Source organism: Anabrus simplex, chromosome 8, assembly GCF_040414725.1.
Source record: "Anabrus simplex isolate iqAnaSimp1 chromosome 8, ASM4041472v1, whole genome shotgun sequence".
Taxonomy (NCBI): domain Eukaryota; kingdom Metazoa; phylum Arthropoda; class Insecta; order Orthoptera; family Tettigoniidae; genus Anabrus; species Anabrus simplex.
Genome location: NC_090272.1, coordinates 105,487,908 through 105,508,664, shown reverse-complemented (window position 1 = coordinate 105,508,664; position 20,757 = coordinate 105,487,908). Strand labels below are relative to the sequence as shown.

General features: G+C 40.0%; 1 protein-coding gene across 4 annotated transcripts in view; it reads left to right on the top strand.

Moving 5' to 3' along the window:
- The window catches only part of LOC136878866 (S-adenosylmethionine synthase), a 115,441-nt gene that overhangs the window by 68,985 nt on the left and 25,699 nt on the right, over positions 1-20,757 (top strand). For 3 of the 4 annotated variants that reach the window (XM_067152424.2, XM_067152420.2, XM_067152423.2), the window contains exons 5-7: positions 651-763; positions 9,576-9,719; positions 20,356-20,574. In XM_067152424.2, coding sequence (XP_067008525.1) covers positions 651-763; positions 9,576-9,719; positions 20,356-20,574 — 476 coding nt within the window. The remainder of the gene's footprint in view (positions 1-650; positions 764-9,575; positions 9,720-20,355; positions 20,575-20,757) is intronic. The other variant, XM_067152422.2, reaches the window with a different exon arrangement.

Sequence of the window (20,757 nt, the reverse complement as noted above, 5' to 3'; positions counted from 1 at the left end):
CGTTCGCTCTGTTAACCAGCGTTTCGTCGTAGGTCTGACGCTAGACTCGTCGGAGTGGAATATGTCAGACCCTACCCACTGACGCTGGGTGTATGAGCTTATCAGAAGCCTATATATGAGGCACAGTCTGATAACTGCATGCGGGAGATAAATCTCACCCAGCGTCAGTGGGTAGGGTCTGACATATCCCACTCTGACGAGTCTAGTGTCAGACCTAAGACGAAACGCTGGTTAATAGAGCAAACGCCTGAAAAGCCTTACATCTGAGATGTTTTTGACATGCTCTGTTGGTGAAAAATATCTAATTCCCTCCATGGGAATTTAGAATTTTCCATAGGGCATTAATTATGCGAGAAAATACATTACCTGTGTAGAAGAAAGGCTTGTACAATCGTGGAAATATGGCTTTATGGGCAACCATACACACCATCTTCCTGACATTCAGTATGGAAATTGAAAGTTCCTTCCATAATTTTTTTAGGTATTGATTTATACCATTCTGAAGACGGGGCATCGCCCAGTTTTTATGTGAACATTAATCTATTGAATATGGTATATTTCAAAATGTCGGTTTCATTTCCTTGTTCCTCTACTGTGACCTTGGGAAGTAAGATTTGTGTAAGTTGGAATGTTTCATTTATGATCTTTAGGATTTGATTACAAGATCTGCAACGTGTTGCTGGCTCTGGACCAACAATCCCCTAACATTGCTGCTGGTGTGCATCTAAACCGCAATGACGATGATGTCGGGGCAGGGGACCAGGTGATATTTCTTGTTGGCCTTGTATTAGACACTTTCTCCTTTTGCCACCCTGCTATCTGTCTTTTTCTGTGTGGAACCTATAGAACTATTCTTGTAGCTGTCTTCCTAATATATGTAGATTTTCATGAACTAATGTTTCATTTTCTTGTGTTTTGTTTAGTTATGCATCCAGTGCATGTATTAACTGAGGGAACCTTCAGTTCTTTCAAAAGGTTTGCTGGAGACCCAGTGTGCGCTCTTAGTCCCATACTTTTTTTATTGTTCCATGGGCAGACATACCTTTTGATAATGCTGTCCTTACATAAGTATTGTTGACATTAATTCTCCTAAATTTTGGTCTCAAAATGTTACATTTAAGCAATAAAAGTGATATTGGGGAGATGCCATGACTAAACCCTTGATCATCAGGAAAATTGAAGTCAGTTCAGCAGGAGTTGGGCAAGTAAGTGGGTGATTGACATTTATAATGGTCGGTCATCGAACTCTTGTGTTTTATTAATGTTAGTGCCATAAAACCAGTCAAACTTTGGTGATGCATCATAATGTGAGGGATGAAATAATTGAAGAGTTACTGCGATTTGATGACATAGTTTATGCTATAGTAGACAGGCATTAAGTCCAAAAAACACCAATAATATAGTACAAGATATAGTGACCCATGAAACCAAGAATTCTTATGTAAAGTGTGAACTGTTCTAAGAACATTGTTTCTTTGTGCAACAAGGACACAACATTCTCAACAATCATTCTAATTTTTGATGAATAATAGGGAATTTTCATATCCCAAGATATTTTCAAGGGTACACAAACAAACCCATGTTGAACTGGCAATGTCTCAGTAAAATCATTGTTATTTATCCTGACCATAATATCCCAGTGTAAATTATGCAATTCAAATTTCGTTTGAAAGTGGGTTCTTCAAACCCCAATTTATGCTTCTTTGCATAGAGCGATATGCTATGCTTTACTACTTGGTAAACGTGAGAATTGCCAGAATCATGTAGTTCAGTTAAAACATTCTTTGTAGGGCTTTCCCAGCTGAACAACTAGTGAAAGCTGAATGTACCTCTGGTAGAAAGTTTTTGGAAAAACTTCAGTGGGGCTTTTATGTGTTCCTGATGGTCATCTGTAACAAAATTCTTGTAGCCTAACGCAGTATACACAAAATTTGTGCAATAAAATAGGACGACTTGTCTTGAGAAAATATGAATGTGCTAGAGTTACGAAAAGATACTGTGGCAAGATTCCCACTGTTCATTTTTGGCACCTGCATCATTCACCATGTTCAATCGTCAAATGCTCGCATTGATTCCAGCGGTGCTGCCATGATCAGAAGCATTCCAGTCATTTTCTTGCAGCATGTTCAAGACCGACTGCAATTCAGTTTGAATTTCCTCCAGTGGTTGAAATATTCACCCCTGCTGCTGTATTTTAAGTTTTTTTGCCAATGATCGGGTCACTTGCTCCTCACATCCTCCCATAGATGTTTCAGAATTTCAGTGTAGAAAATAGCACTGACTTACGTGAGCTAAAGGCAAATCTACCCAAGATGAAGACTAATGCAATAAGATGCTTGTTCCTTCATTTACATTTGTATTTAAAGAAACTAGCAATTAATGAGTATATCCCCTATTCTTAGCTAAGGCTTTTCTGCCTGCCTGTTTGGTTATAATCAGTGGCGTATCCTGGAATCTCCACTGAGGCATGCAACTAGTAACCATGCAGTTAACACAATGTATTAAGTAAATTTCAATTCTACTCACCCTAATTACATGTAGGTGAACTCGAGCCAAACAGTTTTACTGTAAGTTTCTGGATTGAACGTGCGTACATAATTCTTGTTATCTCTTTTTAAATTTACGAGGGTCCGCCTCTGTGGTGTAGTAGTTAATGTAATTAGCTGCCACCCCCCGGAGGCCCGGGTTCGCTTCCCGGCTCTGCCACGAAATTTGAAAAGTGGTACGAGGGCTGGAACGGGGTCCGCTCAGCCTCGGGAGGTCAACTGAGTAGAGGTGGGTTCGATTCCCACCTTAGCCATCCTCGAAGTGGTTTTCCGTGGTTTCCCACTTCTCCTCCAGGCAAATGCCGGGATGGTGCCTAACTTCAGGTCACGGCCGCTTCCTTCCCTCTTCCTTGTCTATCCCTTCCAATATTCCCATCCCCCGCAAGGCCCCTGTTCAGCATAGCAGGTGAGGCAGCCTGGGCGAGGTACTGGTCATCCTCCCCAGTTGTATCCCCCGACCCAGAGTCTGAAGCTCCAGGACACTGCCCTTGAGGCGGTAGAGGAGGGATCCCTTGCTGAGTCCGAGGGAAAAGCCAACCCTGGAGGGTAAGCAGATTAAGAAGAAGAAGAAGAAATTTACGAGGGAAGGTAGAGGTCGCGCGGCTTTAACTATTTGCATCTTTTCATCAAACGAACGGCCAGTAAATGGCTTTTCAAACTGATTTACAATTATATCCGTTTTAGACTCGTCCATCGTTAATACCACATTGCGCAAAATATAATAAAACACCAAAAACGACGAATAGCACAGGAACAGTACACACAGAATGAACTCGCTAATCAGCAAAACACACAATGAATTAACTCACTAGTTAGCCACAACTTAAGCACTGGAGGTAAGTCACCCCAGTGGCATTGGTCAGTTTCGTCACGTTGGGTTCTCGCTAGGGGGTAATCTGTGTGTCCCGTTCGCTGTAAACATGTCTACTTTCTCCAAGTTGCTAACAGATGGCAGAGGGTACCACGGGTATGGGGTGACAAATTCTGACCAAGTTTCAATTGCAGCGACATCGTTCGGAGGGTTTCAGAACTACGTCTGCCACTGAATGCAATTTTAAGATTGAATGCCTTACGTCGTTAACTCCTGCATTTGCTGTCTCTTTCTTCCGAGAGTGGAGTAGACGGCGAGACTACACCAGCACCACACGTAATCAAGCAACGGAACTAGTACAGTTGCGCGGACCTTTTGAACTTCTGAGAGATAAAATCATTAATATTTGACCTGAAACAACCTAAAATCGTAAATCAGACAGTTCTTTGTGTTATCATAACGCATGCAATGAATGCCTTGCATTCAAGGAGAATACGCCCCTGGTTATAATCTACCCCATGTATCGTTACTCCCACTCTTTTATACACATAGCAATTACAATTTTCATAAACACTTATGAACACTACTAATCTTCATAAACCTGATTCCCCCCTTTTTTAAGGCTTGTCAAACATGACTGCCAGTCGTGATTGGGATGGCCCATTACTTTCAAGTTCTAGGACATTTTCGAACTACTCCTTCGCTTGCTATTTCTAAACATTGAAACGTGGCTATTTAGATTGCATGTATCAACTCAATCGTAAGACCTTCTGACCTCGCAAGACCGTCTTCATTCCTTTCACCTCAACACATGGCTGCTTAGTTAGCACAGGCCTATGGATAGAGTTTCTAAAGTAAGCACTCTATACTGTGTACTGCTTATATTATGTAATGCTACATAACGCAGGTTTGTGTTTCTGGACATGGCAGGTGCTCACTATTATACAAACTTCACCAGTGATTCAACGACTGTCTTGGCGAGTAGTCCAATGCACTTTTGCAAACATATCCGGTGTTGAGGGTCAGACATAACCAGTGTTCTACCCCTCCTTAAGGGGGTAGAACAAAACTACTCCAAAAGGCCATCCTCGGCATTTCATAACGTTCTGAAGCTGTTTTCCCTAGATAGAAAGCGGAAGTTGATTCAAACATGCTGTGCATGTAAATCTTCCATTTCACTGTATGCACACAGCATGTAGTTACGCAAATGTAACATTACTCCTGATCCACAGAAAAAGCCAATTTCAAGCACAAACTCTTGGCACAGCAGTACTGCTTTTGGCTGGTAACAGTGATAATGCTCCTTATGAGCGACGGAGTACAGTCAGGGAATTAAATTATTAGAGTGGTAAATATTATCTTGTTGACAATGACTGACGCCTCAGGCGTGATAATATAATTTTGATAATAAATGCTATCCTTGTAATCCATCTGCTTACTGTATAAAGTTCAAACAAGTATTTACGTACGCCTTGTCAGAAGTCTTCGTCTAGTGCATCTGTAATCACTTGATGAGCTTCCAATAACATAATCTTCTTTAGTCTCTATCCAATAGAATATCTTCCATGTGTCTCAGTTGTAGCTTCACTTGTGGCCATTATTTTTCTCTGATTGAATTATTGCAAGTATAGCTTCTTACTGGAAAATCTATGGCGATGATGATAGCTGCATTGAATCTTCGAATATAGGAGCTATCTGATTGTGAGACAGCAACCCCGATCTAGAAGGCCAAGAATAACAGCCATGAGGATTTGTTGTTGTGTTGTCCACACGGCATGTTATAATCTGCAGGCCTTCAGGCTGAGCGGCAGTCTCTTGATAGGTCAAGGCCCATCAGGGCTTGTGGTGACATGGAGTTTGGTTCATTTTGGTTTTTGTAAGTGGTGATTATTGATTGCAACTAATAATTCTGGTAGTACATGAACATAATAGTGTGTACATAGACCGAAATGGTGAATTCTGGTGAGAACAATCCACACAGCTCGTGTAGCTTTGAATATTTGCTAATATTGTTGTGCAGGCTATACAAGAGTAAATATGGTGTATATTTTTACTTGAACTTCAATTTTGTGATCAGCAGAAGCTGTGTGTGTTAAATTTTTAGCCTTTTATGCTGAGATAAATTCTCTTTTGTAAAAGCCCTGTGCTGAATTATTTTTAATAATTAACTTCAATACATAAAAGTCAGAATTAAAATGGGGAAAACCAGAGGGTTCTTGTCTGCTTGTCTTATATTTTTATACTAAATAGGGAAGGTCCTAAACTGATTTTTCTAACAAAATTAGCTATATGTTGTGCAGGAAATTCAAGGTTGTCCAACATAAAAAGGCCAACAATTGAACAAAACTTGAACTAATAATTAAAAATACCAGTAAAAAGCTCAACTTACATATTTCAGTGGCTACAGGTGGTCCTAGCTGTCCACTTCCAAGCACCGATATATAACTAAACTCAAGACAATAACTTCAGTGGTGTCTAAAATGAGTAAAAATGTATCTAAATTTTACGGTAAAATATTATTCAAGATAAAACACATTCCAAAACTGTGGGTAGCTTACATTTTTTTCAAATCGTGTTCATTCGCATGAAACAAGTTCATCTCCTTCAGTACCTTACTAGGGTATGGTAGTTTCCGAAGCAGGGGTGTACAGAGTCCGTCGCATTTTTCACACATATATCTACTTTCTTTCCTCTTTTTCTCATTAAGCGTGGTGTTTGAACACACATGGCAGTACCTGGCAGGAAATCTCTACAAGTGGTTGGACAACTTCTGTACTTTAATTATAATCGGTGTCGTCACCATCATCATTATTCTCAAAATCGCTAAAATATGAATATTCATCTTCCGGTTCTAATGTGGATAGCACTCTTACAACCTCGGATTCGGTTAGATCGCGCGCTTTACTGGCGGTCGACATACTGTAGCTTACTCGCCCCTCACGCGGGCCTCACTACTAGCTTGCACGCTGGGCATACCGCTGAACAGCTCGTAAAGCAGAGTGTCATATTTATCTCAACTCGTGAATGAATCAAGATTGTAAATTCATAAGCTCCTGTCTACTGCATAGATGCGTGTATCCACCCACCGAGTTTGAATGACTTCTTATGTCAACATTGGGAGTATTGCGTAGAAGTCGGAAGAATGTCACGCTCGCAATATTACGGGCGCAGCAGAGCAGCGGTCACTCTCCGCGCTTGCAATATTGCTCAGCAATGTAAAGTTAATAAGGGTGAGCATAACTTTGAAGTATATAAAATAATAGATACGTCTGTCTGGTAGCCGTGCTCATTAAGGTGTAAAGTCTACATGGTGTGATTCCATAGTTAGCCGGTTTGAATCCTGTTGGTCAAAAAAGTTTTCACTGTCTGAATGTTGGCGGGCAGGGCAAGAGGAAGTTGTGATTCAGAATTCCCAGTCACTGGATTGCATGCCGAAAGCTTGGATTCAATTCCAAACCTTTCTGCTGTGTTCATACGGATAGAGTGCATATGACTTATGGGGTTCCGTCAAGTCGGCTGGTGACATTAAGTATTGAGCAGACCCTTGCTGCTATTTGACAGGAGTAAGCTGTGTCCGCACCTGGTTTCACCCTCTTCCTTCCTATTCATATGATGTTGACGATAAGAAGGCCGTCTGGTCATAGAAGCTTGTTGGGAAGATTAATCTCTTTTCATACTTAACCCTGTAGAGAAACGTGACGGGTTGGACAACAATAGATACATTTCTTAGGATGTGATAATAACCTTCTATTTTCAAAAGTACCTTGAAAGGGTAGATTCTGCACAGAGTGCAAGGTGAGTGTAGTGTTGGCGAATCAGTGATTCACTGGGAAGGAGGTATCTGTACCTGGCAAGAGATTTTGGACATTTTTTTTTTACAGTGTTCAACGTCCGTACAATCAAGTAATCATTTCAGATATATACTGCTTTCAATTAAATATTAAAAATGGGAAGCATATTGTACACGTACTGGAAAACAGTTTCAAAACAACCCAATAAAACGTTATTTTTCATAATTCAACCTAGTATTCAGTCATTTATTCACTTAAAACAAAGATACATAGAAATACAAGTTACATGCCAATGTTTACTTTAATTGTACCCTCTCTGGACTTGTAGCATGCCTTGATCCTGTCAGGCATAGAGTGGACCAGCTTCCTGCACTCCTCACGTTACACTTGTTGCCGTAGTGTGAGGACTGCCAGTCTCAATTCTTGGACTTGTGGTTTGCCAACCGGCATCCCATTGTGTTCCATAAATTTTCTATAGAGTTGAGATCTGGACTACGAGGAGGCCAGGGAAGCAGCTCAATGTCTTTGCCTATGGGGTTGAGATCTGGACTAGCAGGAGTCCAGGGAAGCTCCAAATCATCGCATCGATTCCCCGGGAACGGCGGCATGGAGCGTTGTTCTGCGGTGCTCGCGGAATCATGACTTCCTCCATAATCTTGCAGTATCTGACATTATTCATCGAACCTGTCACCACTACACTCTCCTGGGCCCTCTGAGGTGATGCATCCCCAGATCGTTGTTGCATTGCCTCCTTGTTTCACGACACAAGCTGGCAGAAATTTTTTGGTGTTGTTTCTACGATCTTCAATCTTGCATCGTGGAAATAGCTCGAAATGGCATTCATCCGAGAACATTACTCTCTCCCAAGCTTCCTTGCTCCATCCCAAACGCTCCTTACAAAACAGAAGTCTCTTCTTTTTGTGGCTGTCATTCAAACATTTTTTCCTCAGCGCAAAAAATTGTCCTAGGCCTGCTTCATTCAATCTGTTGCTTACCGTGCGGTGTGTTATGGCAGTATCGTCACACGAGTTCTTTAGATCTCTCGGAAGATCACGAGCATTTCTGTTCAACTTTCAGTAACTCACGGTCTTGCCTTGGTGAGGTCTTCCTTGGGCACCCTGGCCTTGGCCTGTCAACAACTTTTCCAAACTTGCTGTATCGATAAATTGTTTGTTGCACACACACACGTCTTACACACTTACAAAAATCTCAGCAATTTCTCTCTGTAACTTTCCACCCTTATTTGAACTGATAATGTGCCACTTGTGGCTTCTGACTGACTTTTTCCCCATATTGCCTCCAGCACCAGAGTTAACCTCCAGATGTTGAAACAAAACAACAGCTAAATGGCGGTGAGTGCCAGCTGACTTGCATAGAGTCTACAATATCAGTCTACACATTGCATACTGAAAGGGAAGGTGGGCCCTTTTTTTTCTCTTCAAGGCTTGCATTGAAGTACCCTACCTATGTTCTCTTTGGACAACAAAAATTGTACCCTTATCTTACCCCAATTTTTTACTGTGAAGTTTTCTTCATGACAAAATAGATAATTTTTTGTTATTTCATAATACCTAAAAATTGTAACTTTTGAACTGTTTCAGCTACAGTATTTCCCATTTGACCAAAATATTCTATTTTTAACGTACTTTATGCCATATTTAAGGAAAGTTGGAAAAGTAACAAGTTTAAGACCGAATGCACATTCATTGATTTCTAGGGGTGGTCTTAAAACTTTTTTCCGGCACTGTATTCCTCAGAGAGACCTCTTACGTAGACAACACAGTCCACAAATAGGTGCTTAAGTTTGGCTGGGATGCAAAAACTTGTTCTTTTATTCACATTGATGAGCAATTTCATCCGATTTTAAAAAAAATATTTGCATAATAAGTAGAGTTCTGGGATCTTGCTGTGATTTCTGGTTTTGATTTCTTTGTTCTTGCACACAGAACCAATCACTCTTCAGATCAACTGTACTGTCATTAAATATTCATGCATGATATAACTCAATGTAAGCATGTATAAATATCAGCTTACAGTTGTAAGTTTTAATTAGTTCAAAACATAAGTTTTTCTTCTTTCTTGCTTTGAATAAATATTGGAAGTAACATAAGATTTTATTGAAGAATAGGATTGCAGGATAATTCTGTATTTTGCTTTGCTGCTTTCAAAATCTGCCTGTTCATGTCTTGCTGGTTCTGCCTAAGAAAAATGTAGTTCAAAACTTTGCTCCCTTGCAGTATTTTGTGTCTTTTTGGGTTTGCATGCGCTTTGGTGGTAGTAGTAATGTTAGCTTGCATGTATTCTATGGTGTGAAAAGTGTATCTTCTAAAGTTTTTTCTTAAGATTGTTTCAAAATTTCAAAACTGTTGATTTCAGTCGCTGTTTTGTTTTCTGTGTACTTGTGTAACACAGTACTTGTTATTGCAGGGTCTCATGTTTGGTTATGCAACTGACGAAACAGAGGAATGCATGCCTTTAACTGTTGTGCTCGCACACAGGCTTAATCAAAGAATTGCTGATTTGAGAAGAAGTGGCGAATTCTGGTGGGCACGGCCGGATTCCAAGACCCAGGTTAGTGATAATGTATATACTAAGGTAGCTTGTGACTTGCTTATGGAAATTGTTTTCTTTCTTAAAAATTTTCTGAAAGAAAGTGGCAGTTGTGTTTACTATGATGCTATGTGTATTTGCTACTCTTGACTGTTGTATGACGACAAATCAGCACTGAGTAACTTACGGAACTGCTACATCTCATTTACTTTACATTTAAAGGCAGTCTGATTTTGATGATCTTCTGTTGGTGTCCTGTGTCATTAATACAGTTGAAATATTTTTCATATTGGTTTACTGATTTTTCAAAAGTACTTGTGTCCAACCAAATTTTATCAATTTTAAGAAATTTGAAGTAAATTTTTTTGTGTAACTTCCAAATGACTGCCTCAGTCTTCAAGGGAGTAATTCTTTCAGGAACGTTCCAGGAAACATAGCCTTGATAACTTCTAAACTGATAGTTCGCGGAATGCAAGCATCGCCTTACCTGTATTGTCAGCGCTCTACTGAACAGCTGATGCAATATGACAGTGGAATTTTAATCTATAGAAGATTTTAACTAATCCACAAATCATTTTAAGCTGAATGTATTGATTTTTTGTATATACTGAGAAATCTGTAAATATTTTGAAATCCTTTTGACTTCAATTGTCAACCCAGTATAGTTGGGGACAAATCATAACGACCTCGCCTCACACCACTACTTTCCAGCGGCAGCTCGGTGTCTATTAGTGACTAATAGGATTTACTCCCTGCTGCAGCCATAGATGCCAAATCGGCTACTGCACTCTACACGAAGAAAGGGTAAATGCTACAGAGAGTGAGGAAGAAAGTGGTTTGGCAGCCTCTCCAAAACAAACAAGGATCACTTAGAGCTCATTAACTGAGCAGGGTGCAGGGTGGGATTTACAGCTGGCTTCCAGCTCGCTTCTAGGAACTGAGGTCGTCATGTTTTGTCAACAACTATATCAACATTGAGTATTAATATTTTATATTATCTCCATTAGATGGGAGCACAAATATATCTCATTAGATCTTTAAAACAGGATTAACCAATTCAATCCAAATAGACCATAATGTCCTTATACATCAATGTAAATTATTGTAAACAATTGGTTTTTAAGAGTAGATTTAATATAACATCCACTTCAGAGCTCTGACTTGCAGTGTAGAATTTATGGCTGATGATGCTTGCAATTACTGGTGAAACATGTACCTTTACAACCTTAATAGAATATCATCATAGTCTTCAAGACTTTAAAGTATTGAATAGGTGTTTTTCAATAAATTAATGTTAAAAAATTCACTATGTTGAATTTCAATAATGAGATTAATCACTTGTAATGAGATTGATCTCTTGTAGTGGGACACAGCTCTCATAAAATGTAATTCTGCACTCTGAATAGAAACAAACACACACTCTTAAAATATCACATTCTATGTTAATACTAGCAAGATACCCGTGCTTCGCTACGGTATTATACTGCAATTTATAATTGAATGCTTATTGTTTTAGATATATAATCCGCTGAAATTCACGATCTCACTCGTTTTCTGAGAGATTACGGCAAGGTTCCTCCCAATTTTTCGATCTTTCTTTCCAGCAATCGATTTCGTACTTCCCGGGTTAGGTCCAGGTATTCCACCCGGACAGTTGGGTCCCTAAATCTTTGCCATCATTTCCTATAAACATTTTATTATGGATCAAATCCTTGAGGAGACCCGGTGTGGTGCCGTCTTGGGTGCCTTGGCGGTACTGAACCCGCGGCCGGACAGCAATCGTAGTCATTACCCGGCCAGGAAACGTTTCCAGCGCGGCCCACACATTTTGACGACGGTCCTGAACATTATTATTGTGGTGGGTGAAATTAGTTGAATTTAGGTATTATTATTATTACTATTATTATTATTATTATTATTATTATTATTATTATTATTATTATTATTATTGTTCTGGACCTCGCAGCAAGATGCAAGACACTACTTGGCGGTAAATTAGATCTGCTGCCATTGTCATTGGCGACAGTATGACCTGCACCATTGTCTCGCATAGGCCAGTGTGCGGGATTTCTTGCGATACGAATGACATACTTCCGTGCAGTAAGACCTTATTATAGAGGAGAACAATTGGACGGTCAATCTCATTCCTATCATTTATTTCAAAGGTGTTTAAATTTTTATTCAGATGCCAGTAGAATCTACTGTAATCTAAGAACGTTCTCCGAAGAAAAAGATGGCTCTTGAAAACGAACCCAGGAAAGATTAAAAATGATCGGTTTATGATCAGAATTAGTGCATCGAAAATCTACAGCCTGTTTGCAGTCATTCGACAGGGTCAGGAATGGAATGAATAAAGCCCCCATCTAGCGGCGACAATAGGAATTGTGCCGGCTGCTGAAGTCTGTCGCACTCCTCTGGGGCAATGGATAATGGATGACAAATGAAATGAAATTATATTGGACAGTGTTGCTGGAAGGAATGATGGCAGGGAAAACCGGGGTATCCGGAGAAAAATCTGTCCCGCCTCCGTTTTGTCCAGCACGAATGTCGCATCGAGTGACCGGGATTTGAACCACGGAACCCAGTTGTGAGAGGCTGCCGCCTGAGCAACGGAGGCTTCTTATAAGTACATTATGAACAGTAAAATCCATTGGTCTCGCCTCCTTTTACACCCCACTGCCCTTAAATTTATTTACTCTCACACCCCCCCCGAAACAAATAATTTAAAGAAAGTGTGTTTATTTATGTTTAAAGGAGATTCAAAACACCAATGTTCACGTCTATTACCTTCAGTTTTGAGATATAAGTATCCTCATAAAATTAATTCACTTTTGTTTCACTTCCTTTCACATTCCTCCCCTACCTTAACTTTCCGGCAAAAATTACTTGTTTCTTTAATAGTAAAGGATCTTCTAAATACAAATTATCACGACTCTTAACTTCTTCAGTTTTATGTGTACTCATGAAAGGAATTAAACTCCTTTTTCTCCCGCTGTCCATGAGGATCCCCCCCCCAAACGTGTTTTTCTTTGTTTTTAAAGGAGATCCAAATACCAATTTTCACGCCTGTAACAACTTTAGTTTTTATTAGATGTAAGTATTCTCATACAATTAAGTCAATTAATTTTTCAATTCTTTCATCCCCCGCCCCCCCATACTTCATTGGACTTTACGAGAATACATGTTTCTTTACCTTTAAAGCAGAATCCAAATACAGTCGAACCTGCCCTAACGGACACGCTTATTCAGCAGACACCTCCCTATATGGACAATTTTCCTTGGAACCGATTTTATTTTACACAAGACAAGTGCTAAATTGGCCTCATTTAAGCGGACAACTTGGACAGCGGACAGCGCCATTTGTCCCGTCCACTTGCCTTAAGCGGACACTTTAAATGTTGCAGGACAATTTATTTCACCGGACCACACATCGTCTTTCTTTTAAAACCATTCTTCAGTCATAAGGAAATCCCATTTGAATGTTCGTACTATTTCGAGGCATGTACATCGGAATGCAGTTCTACCTAGTGGTGTATAGGCCTATTCCGAGAATTAATTGCCCAGAAATGCTCCCAGAGACTGTTGACTCACAAGTTGCCCGGGGATTTTCTTCCCTTCTTGCATCATTCTATTCATAACTCGGATTTTCGCTGATAAGGTCGAGCTCAGGTAGTCAACTTGAGAGGGGAAAAGACAGTACAGGCGCTAATTACTGGAACAGAAATACCGTAGAATTTCAGTTGCCTGCTAAATATGAGTAACAAGGGACGATTGTGTTTAGATCTCGAGACAAGAAGAAATGTGATTATACACTCGAATGTGGCAAGGGACTTTCAGTGAGAAAGCTTGCCGAAAAATTAAACTGCGGGAAAACTCAAATAAACACTATAGTGAAGAATAGAACTGAAATTTTAAAGGAGTGGGAGGAAAATAGGAATCGAGGAGTGAAAAGAAAGCGGGAGTCAGTTTTCTCAGATGTGAACGTTGCGATATATTAATGCAGGGCCTCTCAAACACCCAAAATCTCACGCGTGCAGAGCGATGCGCAAGAGCTCCATGCACTGTGCATCTGTGCCGCTCGGTATGGCTCGGCTCAACTCAGCGCGGATTTGGAGCGCTACGGCGCAAGTGGGGCAGAGGGAGACAAGCAGAGCGAGCTAGAGAGGCGTGAGGAAAGAGAGAGTAAGCGCTATTGCTCCAAATCGAGGAGTGGGGGGTCTGCACTCTGGTCAACCAAGCCAAGTTGTATTTTGCACCGTGCACAGTGCATGCACCCTGAGAGGCCCTGTATTAATGGTTCAAGTGTGCTCGAGTGAAGAAACTGTGTGTGAGTGGACCAATGTTACAAGAAAAAGCTCGAGAAATCGCAAGTAATCCGAAAGTTGAGAATATTGTAGTTAGGAATGGTTGATTAGATTGTTTAAGGTGGATGTTCTTTGCTGTTAAAATGTTAGATTATTTTTACAAACTTGTTTTAGCGGACACCTCTCGTAACGGACATTTTTCCTCGGAACCCACGGTGTCTGCAGAAGTGAGGTTTGACTGTATCAAATTTCACGTCTGTAACATCTTCATTTTTGAGATATCAGTAGCCTAATTAAAAGAATTCAATACCATTTTCAGTCACTTACACACACACCCTTCGCCGAAGTGGTATTTCGGAAAACTAAAAATACACGTTCCTTGATTTTTAATAGAGATAAAAGTGGCATCACCGCACCAGCAGTACACGGGACTCGTGGCGACATGAACGGTGATTGGTTCTTGCTGTTACATCTTAAATCTGGCTCACCATTGACGCCACGCATTGCAAACCGTGGCAATTCTTCTACCTCTAGAAGAACTCTCAGTGTTTTTTGCGGTAGAACAATAACATCAAATCTACCAAGGGTGTTGGTTTCAGTGATTTAATATTTAAAACATACGGCACAATTTAAATTCTTATTAGCAGAGATGCCAACTATTACGATTCAATCGTAATAATTACGAATTACCCAATATAATTACGCCTTTACGAATGACACACCACAAATTACGATTTTTTGTTGATTTTTAAATCTAAGTGTATGAAGTGTTCAAAAGGATACACAAGGCGTCTTGAATTCTCAGAATATTATTTTTGGATTTCTCAGTAATAATTTATACCCCTTTCCTGTCCCTCGTTTAAGAATATTTTGAGTTTTCACGCGCCGCACGCAGTGTGTGCTTCCAGTACCGGAAATACAGGCACCTGTGAAGTGGTATATCTTGCGGAGTTGTTGTCTTTGTTCGTCACATGATCAGACTTCCATGCAAGTATGAGAGTTCTTTGTCTTTGTTTTGGTGGTAAAGTGGTGACAAACTCCGTTTAATTGTGAATACTGTGTGCGTGACTGTTGAGGAAATATATATTGCGATTTTGGTTGCCAAATTTACATATATTGCTCTTCTAGGATATATGCTAATCGTGTGTTACGACATGCGAAAGGTTTGAAATAATGAAGCGATTTCTTGTGCAGGAAATTACGTTACCGTGACTAGTGACGCTAGTAATAAATATAGTTGAAAAATTTAGGGAGGTATACTCCAAAGAATGGCCGTGTTTAATGCGCTCCTCAAAATCTCATTCACACGTGTTTTGTAGTGTGTGTAGCCGCAGTGTTTCGGATGCGCATGAAGAAGAAGACTGAATTTCGTGCTAATATGAACTCCGAACTGTTAAGTGCTCTGTTAGTGCAGAGGATGCACATGATATGAAAAGAAAAAGCATGTCACCAGTGTACGTTTACCAAACAGCCACAACAAGCTTTAAATGATATGTAAGTTAGTAAGATCACAAATAAAAAAAAAATTTAAAAAAAATAAATAAAAAAAAAAAATCTACGACTGCCCCTGCTCCCCGTGCCCTACGGCTGCATTACGATTTGCCATTTGGCATCTCTGGTATTAGTGTTTTCAAGGTTATATTTATGGTTTCAAATCACCACAGGTTGGTAATACTGTTCTCTCCTCTCTCTCTTTTCTTTACACCAGTATCTGTCAGCGCCAGACTGCCGGCAACTGGACTATAGAAATAGCAATATGAAAAACACAAATTACTGAAGAAAATGCAAAATATCGCGAACCAAACCAATTACCACACACGCCGAATGATATGGTTAACCACTTGGAGAATTTAAACAATATAGTTGGCAACGGTGAGATCTCACATTTTCATCTTCAATTAGAAGAGAATCGTCGGCGTAGGCAATGACTCAACGTCCCATTGGAAGAGTTAGCTGTAAGAGGTCGTCATAAAGAATATTCTAGCAACCAGGGCTACATGTTGATTTTTGCAGACCAGGGCAATCTGAAGTTTCAGTATTGGGCATTGTTTCTCCTGTAACTGGGACAAAATTTTGGGCCACTAAGCATTGTCAAAAGCACCACTTATGTCCAGAGAAATGAATACAGCAACTTTCTTCATTGAAAATATGTCTTGGATCCATTCTACCATGTCAAGAACAGCACCTTCGGTTGATTTCTGAGGGGTAAAGCCTTTCTGGTTGCAACTTAGAAAACCATCGAAATACATGTTATAGATAACTCGATCAGTGAATAATTTCTCTTAAGATCTTTCCAAGAACAGGTAGGAGACAAATTGGGTCTCAATGATTTGGGAGCAAAATTAAATAAGAGGACTTCCCTTCGGGATTATTTTAACAATTGCAATTTCCAAGAAGTTGGAAAATGGTATAGAGCCAAACATTTGTTGAACAGAATAACAAATAAGGAAGGAAAGCAGTAGTGAAAGTTTTTTATTACATTAGCAGGCAATCCGTCCCAGCCAGGAGCTTTCTTGTCATTCTGCAACCCCAAGAGTTGTTTTTTGTTGGAGCAGAGCAAAATTTGTTCCAACATATTTGTTTTAGTATTAATTTTCTGTAGTTTTCTTTGGTTTTTAAGTATACTTCTTCATATCTCTGACGTAGAAGAGAGCAGCGATTTTTCTTATATCGTCTGTGACAGGCCAGTACTCTCTTTTGAATTGTAGAAAGTTCTTCATTCCACCAGAATTGTTTACATGACTTTTGAGAGATCTTAGGTAAATTAACCTCTGAAAGCTTTATTATGGTTTCATTTAAGCAGTTTACTATTTCATCCAACTCTTTCGCGGATTTGCATGCCTCTATCTTTGTTGCCATTTTCACAAGATTTCTTCTGGCTGCCAAATGAAAGTGGTCCCATTTCACATTTTTGTTCTATATAATCTTGTCAGGCTCTTTTTCTTATTGTAAGCGACTGTACTCGGTACTCTCCTGCTGACTTGCTAGGCCTAATGCATAAGAGGATTTTCTTTCAGGGTTTACTCCCTTAGCCTTTGAGGATGCCTTCCTCAGTAGGTTTACATCTGTACACCCCAGAAGGATGGGTTGCTTCTTCCGCTATCTCCACTGTACCGAAGTCCATCTTCTGTGCCGTAGATGCCGTTGAGGTCTTCACCCTTAATCCAGCGCAAGGGCCCTCCATATTTATGACCCCTGGAGAGAGAGGGTGTTGTAGTATTTTAAAACTCCCAGGAATTGGGCTACCTGTTGATCCGCGGGTTGTATTGGTTATTTCAACCAGCCCTACATACTGTAGGAGCCCCCTATCTGCCACCTAGGGACGCGCTATGAAGGGGTCAGGTTCCCCTGGTTACTTATTGGAAGTAAGGATTAAAACTTGGAAGTTGCAAGAAGTCCAAAGAAAGTAAGAATACAAACTAAGGATTCAACGGAGTTTGCTGAAGGGTGAAGTAACCAGCATTAATGAAGGGTGGAAGGCCTTCAGAAACCTTTGTGGGAGAAGCCAAAAACCTATGTGGAGTTAAAAGTTCTATCAAAAGAGGAAAGGAGACGCCATGGTGGAATGATAGTGAAAATAGCAGTGAAACAAACCAAATAAAGAAGGCACTGGACAAGGAAAAACAAACGGGGACAACGAAATGAACAAGAAATACAAAGACTTCAAGGAGTATACAGGAACAAGAAACTTGCTGTAACGAACATTGTACAAGAAGAAAAAGAGAAGAAATGGAATGACTTTGCAAACTGGAAGAGGACAGTAGAGGAAATATGAAATTGCTATACAGAGTAGTGAAAAACAAGCGAAGAGACCAAGAGACCATAAAAACAATAGAACGTGATGATGGAACTCTGGCACAAGAAGGGGGAGAAATTAAACAAGAACTCCAGATCTATTTCGAAAAGCTGGTGATTGGAGATACAGAAAACATAACGACGGATAGAGGAGAGCCAAGTTGAGGAACCACAACTGAACCACCATTTAATTACTTGTCTTGTAATCCTTCACTTTTTACTTTCGTTTTAGACCGGAAAGTAAGTGACCTTCCAACACTTCCAACCATGCTCTAATCACTGTGACTATACAATCTACACAAAGCAGGTGTACTATTAATGCTTCGAATTATCTGACAAGATTATCATCCTAAACCATCTCCAGTTTCCCGGGTGTGGTATATGAGTCTCCTCCATCTCATCCTGTCCTTGTACCATTCTTCCTCCACCAACTTGTCCAAATCATGACCTCTCAGCAGTACATCGTTCTTAACTAAATCTATCCATTTCCTTCGTGGCCTTTCCATGATCGATATAAATACCCTTCAGCTGATATATGATTTGAAAGGAAAACTGATTTTCACTGGAGACAAATGCCAAACACAGATTATGGAGCAGACCTATCGAAGATTCTCGAGGAAAACTCTTACGACTACTGTAGTGCCAATAACCTATCCTCAATAACGGCGACAAACCAACCTACTTCTGAAGTAATTCCCAGAGCTTTCGAACAAGATTTCTGTATTGCCCTACTAATTTGGTTGTGGAAACATAAAGTGAGTGTTACGCATGTAAAAGCTATGATCTAACAACAAAAGGTCCCTGTATGGGATCAATGTGCAAACACGCTGTTGGAAATGAGCGACCCAGTGAACTTTGGACCACCGTTCCTGGATCGGAGAGTTTAATTGCTGAATTGTTCCTTCTTTTTCTTTCTCTTTATAAATATAGTGATGTTTCCAAAAAATACTGGTATTTACTTTCCAGATTTTGTAGTTAAAATTTTCAGGTCCATTTTTCTACCCAGAAAGGGTCAGGTTTTTCTAATGCATGAAGGACCAACATATTCTGACTAGGTTACTGAATAAAATGCAACCTTGAGTTTTTTAATGTAAGTATTCAAAATGTAGGTAAAAAGAAAGGCTTTGCGTTACATATTTCCATGCCAATCTTCACAAGCAAATATCTTTCTATTGTACAGGAGAGATGGTCAGTCCTGCAGTTTTCTTTGTTGTGAATGTGCATAACGTTTGGGGAAAATTAGAGGATGGTAGGAAGTTTTGCAATACACAAAAAAGTGTGGCTGTACAGACTTGTTTTTGTGAAGGGTGGATAAAAGGGGAAAGACTTGTGCGTTTGGGACAAGGGTATAAACTTCACAATTTGTCGCATAGTAGTGGCAGTGAAGGTAGGTAGCAATATCGAAGCGTGGATACTGCGCAATTGTATGTATGTTCAGTCGTCAGCCCTAAGGTTGGTTGGATCCTCAATAGACCACAAATTTCCTTGCACATTGACTGTTGATCACTCCTGTACTGGGGAAGGACTATCCACATCGGACATAAATTTTTACCGGTACAAGAGAGTTTCTGGAGGGTGGGGTGGGATAGAATTGATGTGACTTACTCTGCAACATCTGTCTGAAATTCTCACTGAAAAATTGAGGCTGTATGAAACAGTTGCAGCACAACAGGCATCTTCACACATTAACAGATAGAACAGACTGCTCACTTCTGCTTCCGATTTTTGTAATTTCAGTTCTTCATGGACTCCTCTAAGTGTTAGAAGGCTTCGCTCGTTTAGTAATGCCTCATTCACTTTCAAAAGAATGAGGTGTACCCTGTGAAATGATTCCAATGCTAAAATGATTCTGAGAAATGGAACTACAGCGTGAATAGTATAATTACAGATAATGAAACTTGCGTAGTTATTATGACGTACCAAGGAAAGCCCACAGCAAAGTGGTGGGTGTTTGAAGAAGAGAGTGTTTGTGTAATTGTCCAGAAGTACAAGATCTGTGGAAAGGGTACGATTGTGGTACAGCGAGACTATTCTCCCACAAGTTATCCCAAGCTCTCAAGCTGCTTTGTCGAAGATAATGGCTCAATGCTTAGTTCCTGCACCTCAACAATTGTCCAGCACACAATGGAGTTTCTTGCAGAATTAGGGCTGACTACCAGAGAAGATTTTGGTCCATGCAACTTAGGACTCTTCGTGGAAGTAAAGGTTAAACACAAAGGTAGGCACTTGGCATCTGATGAGGTTTTGGCTGCATAGGATTAGGGGTGTTGGCAAAATAGCAGAGGGAAAATGGCAATTGATTTAGCGACTGGTTTTGGTGTATGGGAAATTGTATTCAACATTCGGGATAATGTTAGAAAAACGATGAAAAGTACATACGTCGTGAAAATTTTTCCAGATGATCTTTTGTGCAGTATTGGATTTGCAATTATTGCACTTCGTATCATGCGGCTTTAAGGCTACCTTTTTCCAAAATATTTCTTTACCCTACATATTGATTTACTTTTACATCATAATCTACTGCTAAATTCAATATGCATGGCATTCTTATTTTCCAGGTAACCTGCGAGTATTACATGTCACACGGTGCGTGCATTCCACAACGAGTACATACTGTAGTGGTCTCTGTTCAACATTCCGAAAAAATCAGCCTTGATGACCTTCGTATAGAAGTGATGAACAAAGTAGTCAGGGTGGTAATTCCTGAGAGATACCTGGACGATAGAACTACCTTTCACATCAATCCATGTGGACTCTTCGTTGTTGGTGGCCCACAGGTAGGCCTTATTTCATTGTTTTTATTATTTGTCCATTAGTGCTTTTCTTTGTTCGGTGCTTTGTGATAACACAACCCAGCATTTTCAGACTTTTTTTGGCAAGAGGTGTGATAGGTGATCTTTAAGTAATTTTGGGTCGCTGAACACAAATCCGTAGTCCGTTTCTATGTATCACATCATTTT